At 36.6% G+C, this 17806-nt stretch overlaps 1 protein-coding gene across 15 annotated transcripts in view; it reads left to right on the top strand.

Annotated features, from left to right (window-relative positions):
- The window catches only part of VTI1A (vesicle transport through interaction with t-SNAREs 1A), a 368921-nt gene that overhangs the window by 100590 nt on the left and 250525 nt on the right, over window positions 1-17806 (top strand). For 2 of the 15 annotated variants that reach the window (XM_089898182.1, XM_089898183.1), the window contains one exon: window positions 1-17806. This exon is cut by the window's right edge and continues 41229 nt beyond it. The exons of the other annotated variants lie outside the window; for them this stretch is intronic. In XM_089898182.1, coding sequence (XP_089754308.1) covers window positions 1-185 — 185 coding nt within the window. In that variant the 3' untranslated portion in view covers window positions 186-17806. 15 annotated transcript variants of the gene reach the window in all.

The following is a 17806-nucleotide window of genomic DNA, read 5'->3' on the forward strand; positions in this document are numbered from 1 at the left end:
GCCCCCTTCGCACTTCAAATGAAACAACAGAAAGAAGGCCGTCCTCTTCTTCCCGCACCCTACACGCACCCCCCAGTGCTGCAATCCTGTACGGCCACCTTGCCACCGTGGATGATCTCTTCATCAGCTCTTCTTCTCATCACTCCATCCATGTCCCATTGACCAGTCAGGCAGACCTATTATGAAAGACCAGTGCTTATTTCAATAAAATGTGAATTCTGTACACACAGACCCACAGCCATTCTAGATGTTGCTTGTCACAGAACAGAAAGGCATTCTTGCTCCCCAGACTTGGGTACCTTTATTAGGCGTCCTTTGAGAAAAACAAAGATTTTAGGAGATGAAGACAGGACTAGTAATAGTATCTGAAATGGAAAAGGTATTTCATTTTATATAGTGCTGATTAGATGGAGCACACACAGTGATAAGTAGGTGTGAGTACCGTGCACATGGGCGTGAACGTGCTCACAGGTACCGAGAAAGGTATGTCCAGCTTTTAGGACATGTGAGATAGAAAAAACTGTTTTGTCACTGGTTCTTTACTGACCCAGATAGGGATAATTGCGGTGATGACTGTATTCCAAAGATTGTATGATCTAGAAGTACCTTCTTAGTTGTTAGAAAGATCAAGGTCAGTGATGCTTAGAAATAGGTGTACTTTAATATGTACAGATTTTCTACTCAGGATATTTTCCAGTAAGACATTTTATTACTGGATTTATTTTAATATTAATAAGGTCTCTGGAATACTCGCTGTTTTTTTTTCCCTAAGAAAAAGTTACCATGCAACTTTCCAGAAATATCATTTAAAAAATAGGGCTTCCCTGGTGGCACAGTGGTTGAGGGTCCGCCTGCCGATGCAGGGGACGCGGGTTTGTGCCCCAGTCCAGGAGGATCCCGCATGCTGCGGAGCGGCTGGGCCCATGAGCCGTGGCCGCTGGGCCTGCGCGTCCAGAGCCTGTGCTCCGCAACGGGAGAGGCCACGACGGTGAGAGGCCCACGTACCACAAAAAAAAAATATATATATATATATATATATATGTATATATCGATGCGTTCACGTATTGGATATGTGTATCTTGTGTGAGCAACTTAGGTAAGCACTTTCTCATTGCTTAGGTTTGTAGCTTACTGTCACTGTTTCAGAGAAAACTCTCTGACAGCTCCATTTAAAGATTTCCTTTCCTATCGTATCAGGCCCCTCCCTCATACCACTGACCCTAACTTATAAGGATGATCCATAACTTGTTTTTTACCTGTCTTCTCCAGAAGAATATAAGCTTCCTGAGGGACATTTTGTGGCCTGACTGAAAGAAATGGGCAGCTCTGTTCTTTTAATACAAAGCAAAGTGCTTATTTCTGAAAGTTCCCCACTAACCTTTAGCATTACAATAATTATAGCTATTTCCCAGACCACTTTTAAGGAGATGTATTGTGGCTTTGTGACATTTAAGGATTTGCCTTTATCTCTCACTGTGTTGAAATTCTTAATACATTCAAGTAGTTCTCTCAAAAACACCATTGTGTGTATGTGTGGTTTTCTTTAATAATATTACATTTTCTCAGCAAAGTGATAATTAAGAAAAGTCTACTCTACTTAAGCTAGTCCACCGTGCAGCAGTATACTCATTAATAAGCATTCGGTGTTAAAGATTTTAAGCTAATAATGAGTATGGATTCACTTTTTAACTTACTGTATACTTTAGTGTTGAGCTTTGTTTTTCTCCACTATTTACCAAGTATAATTTCATAAGTTTACTTCAGTAACTGTTTTTAGGCTATAAAATTAATGGTGAAAATTAGGTTGCAGTATGATAATATTGCCTTATCATGAATTCGGGTATAATGTTTGTCTCACTGAAATCCTAAAACGAGGAGCTTGGGAAGAAATGGTTGAACTAAAGGGCATTAGCTTTAGTAGCTTTGAATTGTGTAAACCTCAGTTTTCCTCTTTATTATACGATGGGTAAAGCATGTAACCATTTTTCTTTTGCTGCTTATAAGGATACAAAAAATACTTAAATTATTCCACATTAAGCTGTAGGCATCTTCAGTTCATAGCAATGATTTCAGAAAATTAATTTTTTTATTTAGAAGCTTAACTCAAAAGAGAATAAGATATTTTGGCATGATTCTCTGATCACTGATAACTAAAAAATGCTATTTGAATAACTTTGGAAATTGCACACTGAAATAGATCATGCTTAGAATCAGCATTTGAAAAAGGATCCTCCAAAAAAAAGTCTTTAAAGAGAGAATTCAGGGATACCTTAGAAATACATGGAAGAGTATCATAAACTAAAGACTGCTGGCTCTTATTTCCCCCTCAGAAATATTTTCCATCAATAAAGAGATAGTTTTCTGAGTTGCTTTTATCATCAGCGTTCCACCCAGCCCCCCACAAATTAAAAAAATCTATCATCAGACTCCCTTTATGAGGTACCAGAATTTACCAATGCCACTGGACGTCCTTAGCCTCAGAGACACTACTTTTTTACTTCATAAAGGTAGAAGGAGTATTCTGAGTCACTTAATGAACTTTCCGTCAGGAAAAAAAAAAATTTTTTTTAATAAATAATGTCAGATGCTTATTTTTCTGCTTCTCAAATGACCTTTCAAGTAGTTGTCATACAGAATATTCCTGAGTTACAGTTAGTTTATGAGGAGTAAACAGACATAACTTATGACACTGGAGGTTTAAAGTATCATCATTAAACTACCAGAATTCAAAAGCAATGATGTTTTATTATTTAAAAACAATCCATATTTTTTCATATTCTTCCTTGAGGCATTAGTATTTGTTCAAGAAATTAGAGGGCCACGATCTTCTGTTTCTTTATGTTTAACTTGCAATTCTGTTTTGCAAATATTTATTTCTGAAGACAAGTATGAAATGTATATTTAGGATAATTCAGTAAATATTACCTCAACTTTATTTCTTTTAGGATGTTATATTTTCTTAAGTAACAAGTACTAGATAACTTCCAGAAATGGGGAATTCAGAAAGCAGTTTTATCTTTGTGTGTTTGTGTGTGTGTGTGCACACGTATATGTGACTATATAAGATAGATTTTCTTTTATAACAACATCTAAGTGTCTCTTGATTCAGATAGTTTTATCACAGCAATCACATGTTGTAGGGAGCTTTTTTGTACCATTAATAATAACTAAAACACAATAATCTTTTTAAGGGAGAGAAAGAGAGAAGAGGGAAAAGGTGGAATTTGAAAAGGGGGAGAATCTGTTCCTATTCCTTCCCTGAGGCTGCACTGTTTATCACTCTATCCTCATTCGATAAAAGCGAATTTTATAATAAAATTTTCCCTAATCGGGCACTGTCAGTGGAGGTGTCTTATCGCTGAGAGGAAAATGACACCGATCCTATCGGAAAACAGAAACGATGTCACCATGTTCGCAATCACAGCTCTTCAGCCCCCATATCTACCTTCTCCACAAACACCAAGCAGTGCTTTTTTCATAAGAACATCAAAACCCAGCAAAGTCATTAAAATTGCACCCGCGTAGAGTTGCAGGGACCAGCCGCACTAGCGCAAAATGGGATGTGGGAAAACAGACTCTCTAAATGTGCTAATTCCATTGTCACGTGTTTACAGCTTAATTTTAATCAGTTAAAAAAGCCACACATTGCAATAAATTGGCATTATCTTCTGTGACACCAGAAGACACAGTTGGTTCAAGGATTTAGAGGGTCACTGGCAACAGTATATAGCATTACAGACAAAGTATTTTTACGCTTGAACTATGGTAGCTAAGGTACAATCCCCAGTTAAGACTGCAAACAAAGACTATAACCCACATTGCACTAGGTTCAACTTGCAGACTACCTTCGTCCTTGATGGACTTTGTATGCAAAACAAAGAATTTTGAGAATTTTTAAAAGAGTAATTTATTCATCATATAAAGAAATTTTAAAGTAGCCTTTCAGCGCTGTAGCCTCATTGCATACTTGGCAACAGACCAAATGGTCTTTCCATAGGCTTTCTCAGTATACTTGTTTTCCAGTCCTGATGTTTCATTGACTGTGTTTACATTGACCATTCGACTTGCGAGCCTAAACAAAGATACATTAACACGCTTGAGGAAATGCAAACAGAAAATAGTGTCATTGACAATTGTTGAAGGCCAACAATGAAAGACTGTCTCTAATGGTCTTAATTTATTAACGTCAAATTAGCACCAATATATTTTTACACAGTTACGTTCAGAAATTACTGAAGTAGAAACTACTGGCAAATTTAATTTTAATTTGTTCCAGGGGTTATTCTTTGGATATATGTATCTATTTCAAAGCAGAATAATCCCTTGGACATGGAATGGCTAGTCTGCATAAGAATATCTGGGAGTAACTTTTGGACAAAAAGATTTATTTTTCCATGGCAAAATGTAAGATAGCACTTCAGTTGTCTAATTTAATATTTCAGCTTTGTGAATTGCCAATACATTTACAATATGGTTTTAAAACATTAGACATCATCAAGTTTATTTTAAAAGCCTAAGGTGATTAAAATACCTACAGAAATGTTGGGAATTGTCAAACCTCTGTCGTTTGTGAAATAACAGTGAGTGCAAAAAAATTTCAATTTCATCCTGAAACAGTTTTTGTTTGTTTGTTTGTTTGTTTTTTCCTGATTGACAAATCTGATCTTGAGGGAGGAAAAAAAACAAAAAAACAAGTGCAACCACAACTTTTATGGTATGAAAAGAGCTTTTGGAATTAAATCATTTGGCAGTGACTGAAAAAATAAACATTTGAGTGGCTTTTGTTTTAATTTCGTTTAACACTTTATTGATTTCTTTATACCAAAAGCAATAGAAAGAAAAGATGACGTAATAGTGAACCAAACAGAAATAATTTTTCAGCACATCGTGCTTGTCTTCACTGCGAGTTTAGTTTTCTATAGTCAATGTCAAATTGATCAGACCTCTGCTGGGTGATTGAAGTACATTTTTTTTTTTTAATCTCACATTGTGAAGTTAAAGTGGCAAAGTTGCAGTGTCACTGAAACACTTTTCCTGATTGCACTCGCTTTACCACAGAGGCTGGCTGAGTTATTCCACTTCCTCCATATTTAAACAGCTTGAGTAAATTTACAGGGTCACTTTTTTTTCTTTTTTTTTTTAACAATAGAGAAAAGGAATGAGTGCAAATTTTGAGCCCAGTTCTTTTCTCTGCTAGGATTAGCAGCCAAGCTCTGCATGAAGGGAGAAAAGTTGGGAGTATGTATAAAGATCTTTCCTGTACAATGGCTCTTGGTTTTTTAAAGGAGACACTCACAAAAAAATAACAGGAAAGTTAATTGTGTACAACGGAATGCTGGCTTTTGTCACACATCTAAAAACTGGTTTCATTGATTTTGCTTAGACTTTACTAGTAACTATGGGTCTTTGTCAACGAGTTTTTTCTTTCCTTTTTTTTTTTTTTTGAGGAGATGGGCCAGTTTACATTTCTGAATGTACATTAATGTTAAAAAGGTTGAGGGAGATTATTGCTATGTGCTGCCTTGAAAGAGAACAGCTCCCCCCTCTATATTTGACTGGAGACGCATAGGATGTGTTGATTGAAGGAGATTTATGGATGGCAACATATTTATCAAGTTTATACATGAGGTAGCAGAACAGGTTTTATTCAGCCTTCCTATCACCTGTACCATAAAACAATAGGCCTCTGTTTAATTAGCCTAATACAATTGTTAAATTGAAATAATGTTTTTGATTTAAAATATTTAATGCATGTGCTTAGTGTCTTTTCAGGGAAAGGCTATTTTAAAAGATTACAAATCACAGTATCATATGTTACGCTGACAGGAAACAACTATTGAAATGTTAACTCAGCCACAAAACACCATGCTTCTTTAGATTTTTGGCAGTGGAGGAAATAGAATTTCGAACTTATTCGAAAAAACTATAATGCTTCACGTTGAATGAAAAAGACTTATTTTTATGTTTTATTTATATTTTTTCTCGATTTATTTTAGTTTCACAAATAACAGTGAAAATCATGATGCAATAGAAACAGAATTCTTTCATGTGTGCCTCTCATTTTTCAAAACCATATTATATTTTTGAACCATATTTATAACTACACAACTGAGTAGTTTTCACATTATCAGTTAATGTTGTATTATACTTTTCTACACATAGGCTGCGCCATTGAGCCACTAGTCAAAGAAATGTTTCTCTTGAACTGCCTGTAGTGCATGGACGTGGAATGTAGAGTAAATGGAAATGAAATCAGGACCGGCTATTAGCTTTTTAAATGTTTGTCACTATAATTAATACAGAAAAAAAGGCGTATTTTGATATACTTAACTAACAGTTTTGGATCTTTTAAGATATTTTCTAATAATTTTAAATTTACTGCTTTTTTAAAACAGTTATTCTTTCAAGTTTTAATTATTATTTCCTCCATATATTAGTAAGTATATAAGAAAAATATAAACCTAGAAGAAATACAATTTTTAATTTAAATACCTTAAGTCATTTTAGTATTTTTTATTGACTGAAGACTAATTCAAATTTATTGTACCTGAAAAGGTAAACACCATTTAAAATAACTTTGATGCGTCAAATACAGTTAACATAAATATGTGCCTGGAGATTTTACATTGAAACTTACCTTTCATATCTGCAGGAGAGACTTGTGAAGTCCAAGTGAATAGTGTCCTCCTCTAATGGAAGAGAAACTGTTCAGTAAATCTAAATAAGAACAGTTTGTTATCATGAATACATACTGCATTTTCCTTTTATTTCCATTAATATTGGAACTAACTGATATATGAAAAACTGTAGTAATATGTCTATTAATTTTTACCCTTTGAGTCAAGAATATATTAAAATAATAGATTTTAAATAATATTTACAACTACATTACATTTCAGCCTAAATGTTTCTTTTATGTTGGAAAATAAAATTTTAAGTATAACCTAACACTTTTGTTACATATATGAGAAACCTCAATTTTATATATAGTTCATATATATATAAACTAACTTTTATATCATTTTTGATCTTTGCATTTTGTAGAGGTGCAGATTTTGAAAGCAGAGTGCTCAGAGACTATTTCTTTGCATAAATTCATTTTGTGTAAATCACTGTTTTCTTACTTAATAATTAGAATGACCTTGAGAAAAGTGAGATATTGCTCTCGGCTAATGGAGAAGTTTGGGACTGAAAATTTAAGCAATAATATTTACAACTAACCCATGGCAAAAGTGCCAAAAACACTAGTGTGATTTGGCAAATGAGGCTCCTCCTTGGATCCCCAGCACCCGAGGCCTCACGTGCCCCTGCTTATAACACTTACCCACGAGCACCCCATTGCTTCATATGTGAATCTTCAGGGGAAGATTTCTAGAAAATATGTTCATCAGTCAGTTACATGTTCAGGAAGTCTTCCCCATTGTTTATACTGAGGCTGACTCAATTTGGACACAATATCTCGGTTTATCCTAAGGAAAAAACCTTACTTGGATCAAATAAAAATCTGTTGTATGTAGTACAGCATAGAGCTCATAACATAATTTACTTTATAAAATGTGGTTTGTTAGGAGTATAATTTTTACCAGTTTATGAATTTATAAATGAGTGGCAGTTCTATTTTTCATTACCGAGGATATGATGTGAAAATGTATTATTGCTTCCATTTATATCATCTTAGTTTTATTAAGAAAAATAAGTCTCTGATATTAAATAATCATATTAGAATTAACAGTGTGATTTGAAATTTACAGCATCAGGCTAACACGTATTTTATTTCTTAGTGTATTTAAATTTTTTTTTTTGATAGTGAATAGAGGTATCAAAGCAAAGGTAGTGTAGCTCAGACTGTGTGCTGGGAATCTGCAAAGTTGGGTAATTGATATTGTTAGTCTGTTACTTGTAGAATATCTCTATGTTGTGATTTGAGATACTCAGGAAGTGCTGTATTGGTGATTTGTCCAAATCAAAGAGTAACACAGTTACTCCAAAGGGTATGGTAGAACATGTCTCTCTGTTTTTGACCTTAGATTGTCTGGCTCTTTCTGGAAAGGAGGACTGTTTTAATTGAAGAAGAGTACTAAGAATTAGCACTTAAATAGGGCACACATCTATGTAGGCAGAACTAGATTGGCCTTTGTTTAGAATGTTACTGCTTCCTAAAATGACTAGATTGCCTTTCACTATTTGGCGGTCATGTTTGATATCATCTCACTTAAAGTAAGGCTATGTTATGTACCCAAAATTCATCGTGAAGCCCAAGGTGATATTTCACTGTTGTTTCAGAGCAGCTGAAACCGACGTATCAAGAGAAATATGCTATACATGTTAAGATACTGTGGACAGAGAAAAAAAAAAGTATGGTCTCAAATATAAGCACCAAATTACAAGTCTCAGAAGGAATTGCACACACCAAGATGTGATGGAGCTTTTCGTATTAGCAGCTCTGTGTTCCTGTGCTCCAGGTATGGAGCCAAGAGAATTGTTTACTAAACAGTGTCAGGTGATTCTCCTTTGAGAGGTTGGAGAGTTCTAAATAACATCCCCAATCTTATCCTATAGCATTACCCAGCAGCTAAAAATTACCAGGTACGTTTAAATGGTCATATTTTACTAACTTGGATGGTTTATTCAATTTGGGGATTATGAAGTCTTCATGCTTTTCCTCCTGCTTCCTATAACTCTCCTTTGACCACCTCTTCTTTGTGCTTTTCTGCCATGGAGCAGACGCACTCAAGAGGTGCAACTCACATAGGTTCATTACAGGCCTTCTAGAAGTGCGGAGGGGAGCAACCATTTGTAGAATGCCTTCTGTGACCCAAGCACATACTTCATTCAATCTTCACAATAATCTTAGAAGGTAGGTGCTGTTGTTCCCATTTTACAAGCAAGGAAACTGAGGTCCAGAGAAGTTAAGTACCCAATCCAAATGAAGGACCATCTGAAGTCCTTTCCCTTATTTTTTTTCATTATTGCATGCTAAAGTGTTTAGTTATCCCAGTTGACTTCTAGTATAGAAAACAGAATTGAAAGGTAGGTTGGAACATCTGTTGAGTTAATACTTTGAAGGCAGAGGTAGCATTTTGCCCTCTCCATGGAGCCAGTTCCCATAGCAGTGTTATCTGTAATGCTGCCGGCAAATATCTGTACATTGGTGAGAATGAGAGCTGACTAGCAAAGAGGGTATCCAGGGAAAACTTTGGAAGGTGGTGATGTGATGTTGCTACGAGCACGCTTCTGAAAGTGGGTAGAAAACTGCATCAGTACCACCTGGGTGCTTACTAACAACACAGCTTCCTGTGCCCCGATGTTGATTGACCAGATCAGAATCTCTGGAGGTGTGACCCAGGCGTCTTCACTTCTAAGAAGTAACTTCTGGTGTTTCTGAAGCACACTGTCTTCTGAGGCTTATTGCTTGCATGTATGAAGCATGTATGAACCTGAGAGCACCTGTACTTTGAAATTCCATGAGCTTGTCCACAAACTCTATTTTTCTCTGGAGAATTGGCTTCGCTTTCAAAGTGTCCGTTTAATACCACCCATTGCCTGCATTTTGGTGCTCAGATACCCGAAGACATAATTAAGGCAATTTCTTCTTTAAAAGCTTACTTTAAAAGCTCACTGCACAGTATCTCATACAATTATATGGCTTGTTTATTTGTTGGTCCTTTTTCAAATACAAAGTGAAATGTTACCCTGAACAGCATCATAGTAAACTATAAAAATTATCTTTTGTGAAAAATGAAGTCAGGGCATGCATCTGGGAATCCAACAAACTCTAAACTGCCTGTGTACAAAAATGTTTTTTAAGTTTGGAAACTGATAGCTGCCTGAAGGTCGCATATTTAAGGTCAGTTTCCCTGTTTCCTTCTTTTTTGCCCTGTGGCAAAGCAAGGAAAGACTTCCTATGGAAAAAAAAGGAAAGAAAGAAAAGAAAACCCAATACTGGCCCTCCAATAGCAAAGGAATAATAAAGACTGAGCCTAGAATTTCTAATCATTCAGATATACTGTTCAGTTGGATAAATTCACATACAATATATCTCAGATTGAAAGATCAGTGAATGTTGACCCATATCTTGAGACATAAGCCAACAAAGGTAGTACCTTTAATGAAAGAAAACAAAATATTTAAATAAAGTGTTTAAAATTAAAATGAAACATTGTTTGTATAACAGCCTGAGTACCTCTGTGCAGGACATTTCTCTGAAGAGGCTAAAATGCCGGCTAAATTTTTGTATCCATTTTCTCACCAACTTCTGGCCTCAGTGAAGGAAGTCAGCACATTCTGTCTCCTTCGAGTTACCATCTATGTTAGAGAAGTTTTCCACGCTCCTCCTTCCTAGTTTTTGCTGAAAGAACTGAGGTAAGAGAGTGAATAGACTAATAGAAACAGTTCTGGTAAACATTTATTGAGCAGTTACTGTGTGCCAGGCACTGTGTTAAAGAGTTTATGTAGATTATTTCCTTTAATTCTGAAACAGCCCTATGAGTATTATTATTATCCTCACTTTACAGATGAGAAAAATCAACAACCAATGCAGCTAGTATTTATCAAGCATTTTCTATGTGCTGGGTACTATACTATGCTATCCCCTATGTTATCTTAATCTTCAGAGTGTTCTCTTTGTGGTATATGGGTATTTATTTTTATTTCACACGTGAGGAGATTGAAGTTGAGAGATGAAGTGGCTAATTCAGAATGAGATTAGCTGGCAGGTATTAGAGTTTCCGTGGCCTCTTGATTCCCCATTCTACTTGATATTTGCCCTAAGCTGCAAGTAAAAAATCTTCCCATTTGTTTATTCTTTCCATGTTTATACTCCAAAGAAAAGACTAGTAATGTCTCATACATCCAGTGATCCATTTTAAGGAAACATACATGCTCTTTTCCACGGGACAACACTAACCTTGGAAAGATATCTTAGGATGCTTTAAAAAAAAAACCCTCAACAAAAACATGCATTATAAGGTAGTGGTTGAGAGCACGTGCTTGAATTAGACTTTGGTTTAGGTCCTGCTTTACTAGCTGTGTGACTTTGGAAAACTGATCTATCTCTCTGGCTCAGTTTCATCGTCAGTAAAATGAAGATAATGATAGCATTTTTGTGTACCTAGTTAGCTCTCAGTGAAAGGAATTAGTGGTGGGTGTTGTTGATGTTATTCCTCCATCTAAATCCTTAAAAAGGTTTGTTTTTGCAATTCTTCAGTTGTTTGCTTATTTTACTTCTCAGCCCAGCCCTCAGCAGAAGGGTTAAATTAAAGTAAGAAGGCTAGACACCATGAAGTAAGAGAATTACCATTAAAGAAAGAGAGCCATAAAACTGTCTTTAAACAATCAAATAATGGCTGCTTGTAATAATAACGTTAAGTCAATTAAAAAAATGGAAATGTTCTCTATTGTTTGTTTAAGGAGACAATAAAGTGTATTTTAGTGGTGTATTTTAGAAGATTCTCATTAATTAATCAAATGTTTGTTGCTTGAAGTTAAATCAGTTTAAATTATCTGGAAAGTTTTCTTTCCTAAAATACCCCGTTTCACCACAGTGCTAGATAAGTGAGTTGTTACTCAAACCCTATAATGCTTTAAGTTTATTAGGGGTGACAGATGCAAAATGCTATGAGGGTCGTACATGTAACCACGTAACATAGTGAGTTGAGCTTATCGTAGCTGAATTTGAGGGAGCGTATCCCCACCTAAAGTTGGCGTTTAAACACATTGTGCTGGCTAAACAGATGTGACTGGAGCCAGCATTCAGCCCAAAGTTCGTGACCCCTGGAATGGATTGCGTTCGAGGCCCTTAGTGCTCACTAGCTGTGTGCGTGTTCACCTTGTGGCATCTGCCCCATTACCTGAAATAGTCTAAGTACCTTGGGAGTCAAGACTAAGCCTTAGACTTCTTTATGCCCCCCTTTCCTGCCCAGTGCCTGCATTAAATGGTTCTGCAACTCTTGCTTATTACAGAGGGTGTGTTTATTGGAAAGAAAACCATATCCACGAACTCCACCAAACAACATTCATGAAATTGTTTCACTGATACACATAAAAAGACAATGATGTTTGTATGTTTGGTGAAAATGTTCAAGAAACGAAAAGGTAATACTGGAGCCTAAAGGAGATTGTGTCTGCTGTCTGTCTGCTGTCTATCCTACTTACCTGGGGGCAGTGTAATCTAAGTGGAAAGACCATGGAATCAAAGAGATACAGATTTTAATTCCAACTTCATCATGTCCTTGTGCCTTTAGGAAAATTATTCATTCTGTACTTCCTCCTACTTCTGGAGATCCCCGTATTTTCTAGCAAGCTCAGTAAGAAACGCTTTAAAAATGCATATTAGTTGAGGTAGATCCAAGATCTAGTTGTGAGATGGCCCTTCAGAACAACAAGTCTGTCATATTGCCTGAACAAATGAGGCAGTAATCCTAATTCCAATAAACAGCTCCTTCTCTTTTTTTTTCTTTTCCTTATTTTAAATGAAATAGAACTAATGCCAGAGTCTACTTTAACTTAGGTTTTGTACTTTAACAATGTTCCCCCAAAGCTTCAGCATATGATAAAATAAATCGTTAAAATGTTTGATTCTTTTTCTGAGTGTAACCTTTCATTTTCATCGATGTCTGCAGGTTCCTAGTGAATACTGTAGCTTTAATTCCATTTTATCTGAGTTACTTAAATTATAATACTTATTGTATTCTCTGAATCATTGGTTCCCAGATACCTGAGTTTAAAAAAGAAAATCAAATCAATTAAGTGACGGGTACTGTTTTAGGCACTGGAAAGAGCATGAATCTCATAGGCAAGACAGAATGAAGTCAGTGAGCACAGTGTAGAGGGATGCATTGGGTCAGGGAAAACTTTAATGTCCTGGTCTAATTATGGAAATTCCCAGATGAAGAAAGGAAAACGCTAGCTGAATTTTTTTTTTTAAATAAATTTATTTATTTATTTTTGGCTGTGTTTGGCTTCGTTTCTGTGCGAGGGCTTTCTCCAGTTGTGGCGAGTGGCGGCCCCTCTTCATCGCGGTACGCGGGCCTCTCACTGTCGCGGCCTCTCGTTGCGGAGCACAGGCTCCAGGCGCACAGGCTCAGTAGTTGTGGCTCACGGGCCCAGTTGCTCCGCGGCATGTGGGATCCTCCCAGACCAGGGCTCGAACCCGTGTCCCCTGCATCGGCAGGCAGACTGTCAACCGCTGCGCCACCAGGGAAGCCCATGCTAGCTGAATTTGACTTGGCTGGCAGTAGGCTCTATTGCTGAATTATTTGAATGGTGGTCCCCAATCTTGAACCCCAATATTTGCATTTTCTCCTTGAAATGACTTAGCTCAACCATTTCATTTTAACAGATAAAATAATTGAGTCCCTGATGCATTAAGTGATTTTTCCATGTTTACACAGCCAGTCAGTGGCAGAGGAAATATCTAGATTCCAGATCACTGTTGTACTTTGCTTCACTAACATGCAATTTCCACGACCACAGGGACCTTGTATGGTTTGCTCACCACTGTATCTCTCTTTGGTGCTAATAGTAGGCACTAAATAAATATCTGTTGAATGAATGATTGATTTCTCTCTTGAGATTTCACAGCCTAAAAATCTTTTTGCTTTCCCTCACCTAATGATGTCTTTCTCTTGGCACAGAAAACTGATGAAAGTTGGGTAGTATTCCAGGAGCTCTTTTTCAGTTTCTGGTTTACTGATATACAGATCTAATTTATGGATCTTTTCATTATAATCTTTGTAGATGTTTTCATAAATGTATACATCAAGATATTCTTCATGTGCATTTAAATATCACTGATATTTGTCCTCTCTTTGCAAGAATGGATTTTGATAACAGCCAGAAGTATAGCAGTTTTCTGCTTCCTGCAGTAAACATTTATTCTGTGTCCATCGTGTTTTCAAGAATGTTTGGTTCATCTTAGTCCCTGATGTGTGTGTCCTCCAGGGAAACATGATGGCCTTATTTTATAGCTCAGTTGAATTAACATCATCTTCATTTAAATTAGAAAATTTGCAAGTAATTACAGAACTAAATTACCTTTTACTTTATGAAATTAATTAATGTTTAAGATATAACTTGAAGGATGGCACTGTGTTATTCTTGTGGTTGTTTATGAAGATACAGTCATAAAATCATTTTATTACCTTGTTTACTTTCTAGGCAGCACTGGAGGCATTTAAGACAATCTGTGTGATAGACTTCATATTTTTACCAGTTAGATTGTTCTTTTCAATTAATACTATTCCATTATTTTCCATGATGTCTTCTTGAAGTGAATTGTTTACAGTTACCTGTTTATTGTACAGGAAAGTTTAAACCTCTCAGAGTGTCCTTGACGATTTTCCTCTGTTCATTCTATATGTTTACCTTTTGCCCATTCTCATCCTGCCTCCTCTAAAAAGGCCAGAATATCCCATTTCTACTTCTCAGTTGCTCTTCCCTACCTATATTCTACACACATACTATTAATATTTTAGTATGCTTTTAATTATCCAGTCATTTCTGAAGTACAATGCACTGTGCTGACATGCAGGTGACACCCATATTTAATAGTCTCAGAACTGTGCCATTCTCAAAATATAAACTTTGGAATGTAGAGAAAATAAAATCTTTTCAAAGTGGAACTTTGGAATAAGTATCAAACTATCAAGAGTATTTATCTTGGGGTGGGATGTTGATTATAAGGTCCTACCCCTATTATCTATAATGGTAAAAATTTAATAATGCATTACTTTCATAATCAGAAGATTTAAAAATAAGATGTTTTCTGGTACCTACATCAAGAAGTCCCTTGTCCTATATCTGAGTGCATAATATGTACAGGGAATGGGTCTATACATGTCAGGGCCGTATTTTTTCAAATATTTTAGGTCATGACATAGTAAGAAATACATTTCACATCACGTTGCATATTACACACATATACACATACATAACTGAAACATATTTCATAAAACAATACCCTTTTTAGCTGTGGGTAATGTACACTAATATTTTCGAATCTTTTTTTTTTTTTAAAAAACAAAATTCCAGTCTTGATTTCTAAGTTGATTTTACAGTCCATCTACAAAGTCACGATCCACAGTTTGTGTTAGGGATACACAGATAAATCCTCTTTAGTCCTGATTTACAGTTTGTGTATTCTAATGGGGAGCGTAAAACATGCAGACAAAGGACTTTACTGAGGTATACCACATACTGTAAACGCTGTAAGGTAGTATTTCCCAAAGGTCCAGCATTTATGAACCACAGCCACACTTTCCACCTCATCTATGTACCACCATCTAGTTTTATTTACTTAATAGTTTTCTATCAATCAACTTTAAAAAGACTGAAATTTTGTATTACATGGCCTTGTCCTATGTGAAACCATGAGTTAGATGCTCCAGTTAAGTTTTTTCTAATACCTAAATACATAAGTAATTGTATAAATATTAAAGTAAAAAAGATGTTGTGTACCAGCAGCAGACCTCACACTCCTTGATAAACAGTTAAAAGTGAAGCACGTAATAGGGGTTTGGGAAACTAAGTCTGGATTTACAGAGAAGGTAGCGGTAGCATTTGGGGTGGGCCTTGAAGATCGGAGAGGTCACAAAGGAGACCATCCCCTGTGGATAGAGCATCGTGAACAAATGCGCAGTGACTAAAAAGTTGGTTGGGGAATAGCAAAATAGAAAGTTTAGCCACAGCATTGAACACAGGTGGGGATTTGTAGGAAGTGAGAAAGGAAGGGTAGATGAAACTTAAAGGACCATGAATGCCAAAGAGGTGGGTCTTAATGTCAAAGGCAATTAGAAGCTATTAAAGGTATATGAACAATGGGGTGATATAATAAAACCTATACTTAGGGAACATTATCCTAGCAGTAGTGTGGGAAAGAAACTGGAAAAAAAGGACTGATGTGAGTTATAACGTAATAAAAAATTTTGTTTTTAAATTAGACGTAGATCTTATGTCTTTCATCAGATCAAATAAGCAACCTTCCAGCCAGTCAAGAATTGCAGGGGGGTACAATGCAGGGGAAAAAAATACCACCAGACCACCATATCCATTCACTGTTTGACTTTCAGCAAACCGTTTACTCATCCTCTATTTCTTCTTTCAAATGGGGTGAACAATACCTATCCTTCCTCATAGACCTGCTGAGAAAATCAAATGAAAAAAGTCTGAAAACGTTATGCAAATAAGTATAAAGTACTTTCTTATTGTATTTGAGCTTTTTGAGACAAAAAAGTGACCCAATAATAATTATGTTTTAGGAGGTGACCCTGGCCAATGGCATATAAGACAGCCCAGAGGAGAAAGAGTGGTAAGGGAAAGCATTTAGGACACTGTGGCAGCAGGCTATAGAAGTCCTAATTAAGGTTGAACTAGAGTTGTGGAATTAGGAATGAAGAAAAGAGGACAGATGCAAGAGACATCATTGAGGAAGGATCAGCAAGTCTTGACAGTTTGGCTGTAAGGACAGGCGGTTGGGGGCATGCAGTGACGGGAGGGGTGAGGAGAAATCCTAGGTGGTTCCAGGGTTTCCATTTGAGTAAAAGGTGTCCCATTAACAGAAAGGAAAATTGAAAGGAGGAATGGGTTTTGCAGGGAAGATACTGAGTTTTAAGGTATCAACAAGGTGCCCAGGTAATATTGTTGAGCAGGCAGCTGGAATTTGGGGACTGAAGCTTAAGAATGAGGTTATAGCTGGATATGTAAACATAAGTCGTCCTTGAAGTGATGATAATTTAAGCCTGTGTACTTCAAACTTTAGCCTTTTGAGTGCTACTTAAAAGCTTTTTGCCATACTTAACCAATACTTATACTCTTACTTAACATTTAAAAATCTGTTTTAAATTAACTCACTTTTTAAAAGCATAGCCCATTCTAAGGGACTTCCCTGGTGGTACAGTGGTTAAGAATCCACCTGCCAATGCAGGGGACACAGGTTCAAGCCCTGGCCCAAGAAGATCCCACATCCGTGGAGCAACTAAACCCTTGCACCACAACTACTGAGCCTGCGCTCTAGAGCCCACGAGCCACAACTACTGAGCCTATGTGCCACAACTACTGAAGCCCACGTGCCTAGAGCCCGTGCTCTGCAACAAAAGAAGCCACCGCAATGAGAAGCCTGTGCACCACAACGAAGAGTAGCCCCCGCTCGCCACAACTAGAGGAAGCCCGCACGCAGCAACGAAGACCCAAGGCAGCCAAAAAATAAATTAACTAATTAAAAATAAATAAATAAAAGCATAACCCATTCTAAATAATATCTGTGAAATCTGTGAGTTTGATGTGATGGATATAGTTTTTTAAAATACCCATGAAAATAAATGCATAATTACCATATTTCATGATTGTAAGATGCACATCTTTTCACAATTTAACGTTTCTGAAATTAGGGTGTTTTACAGTTGATGGCATCTTACAAACTCTGTTGGCCAGGCAGCGGTGGAGATATACTTGTCATTGTCAGTACATGAGCCAATTTGGCATGCGTGAAAAACTGCAGTCTCTCAACGTTTCAGTCAACAAACCATTTAAAGATCTTTAGAGAAAAGAATATAAGTTTTAACTGTTGTCTGAGAACCTGACTTTCTGGTACAAAGAAGAAAGCATGGAGACTTGCAGAATGAGTATCAGCACCATGGAAGAGAATCCCAGAGAAAGTAGTTAAGACACTTAAGAAGTGTCACATCCCTGATGCTCCTGATGGCTCCGAGGATATCAATGACCGTGAGCTGAAAAGTGGTTCAGAAGACTTGGACACTGTGAGAACAATTTAGGAAAACCTTCACCCATTTGTTTTGCTTATATCTCACTC

Source organism: Delphinapterus leucas, chromosome 16 (assembly GCF_059928025.1).
Source record: "Delphinapterus leucas isolate spDelLeu-1000000601 "Yukka" chromosome 16, BTC_Dleu_Yukka2, whole genome shotgun sequence".
Taxonomy (NCBI): domain Eukaryota; kingdom Metazoa; phylum Chordata; class Mammalia; order Artiodactyla; family Monodontidae; genus Delphinapterus; species Delphinapterus leucas.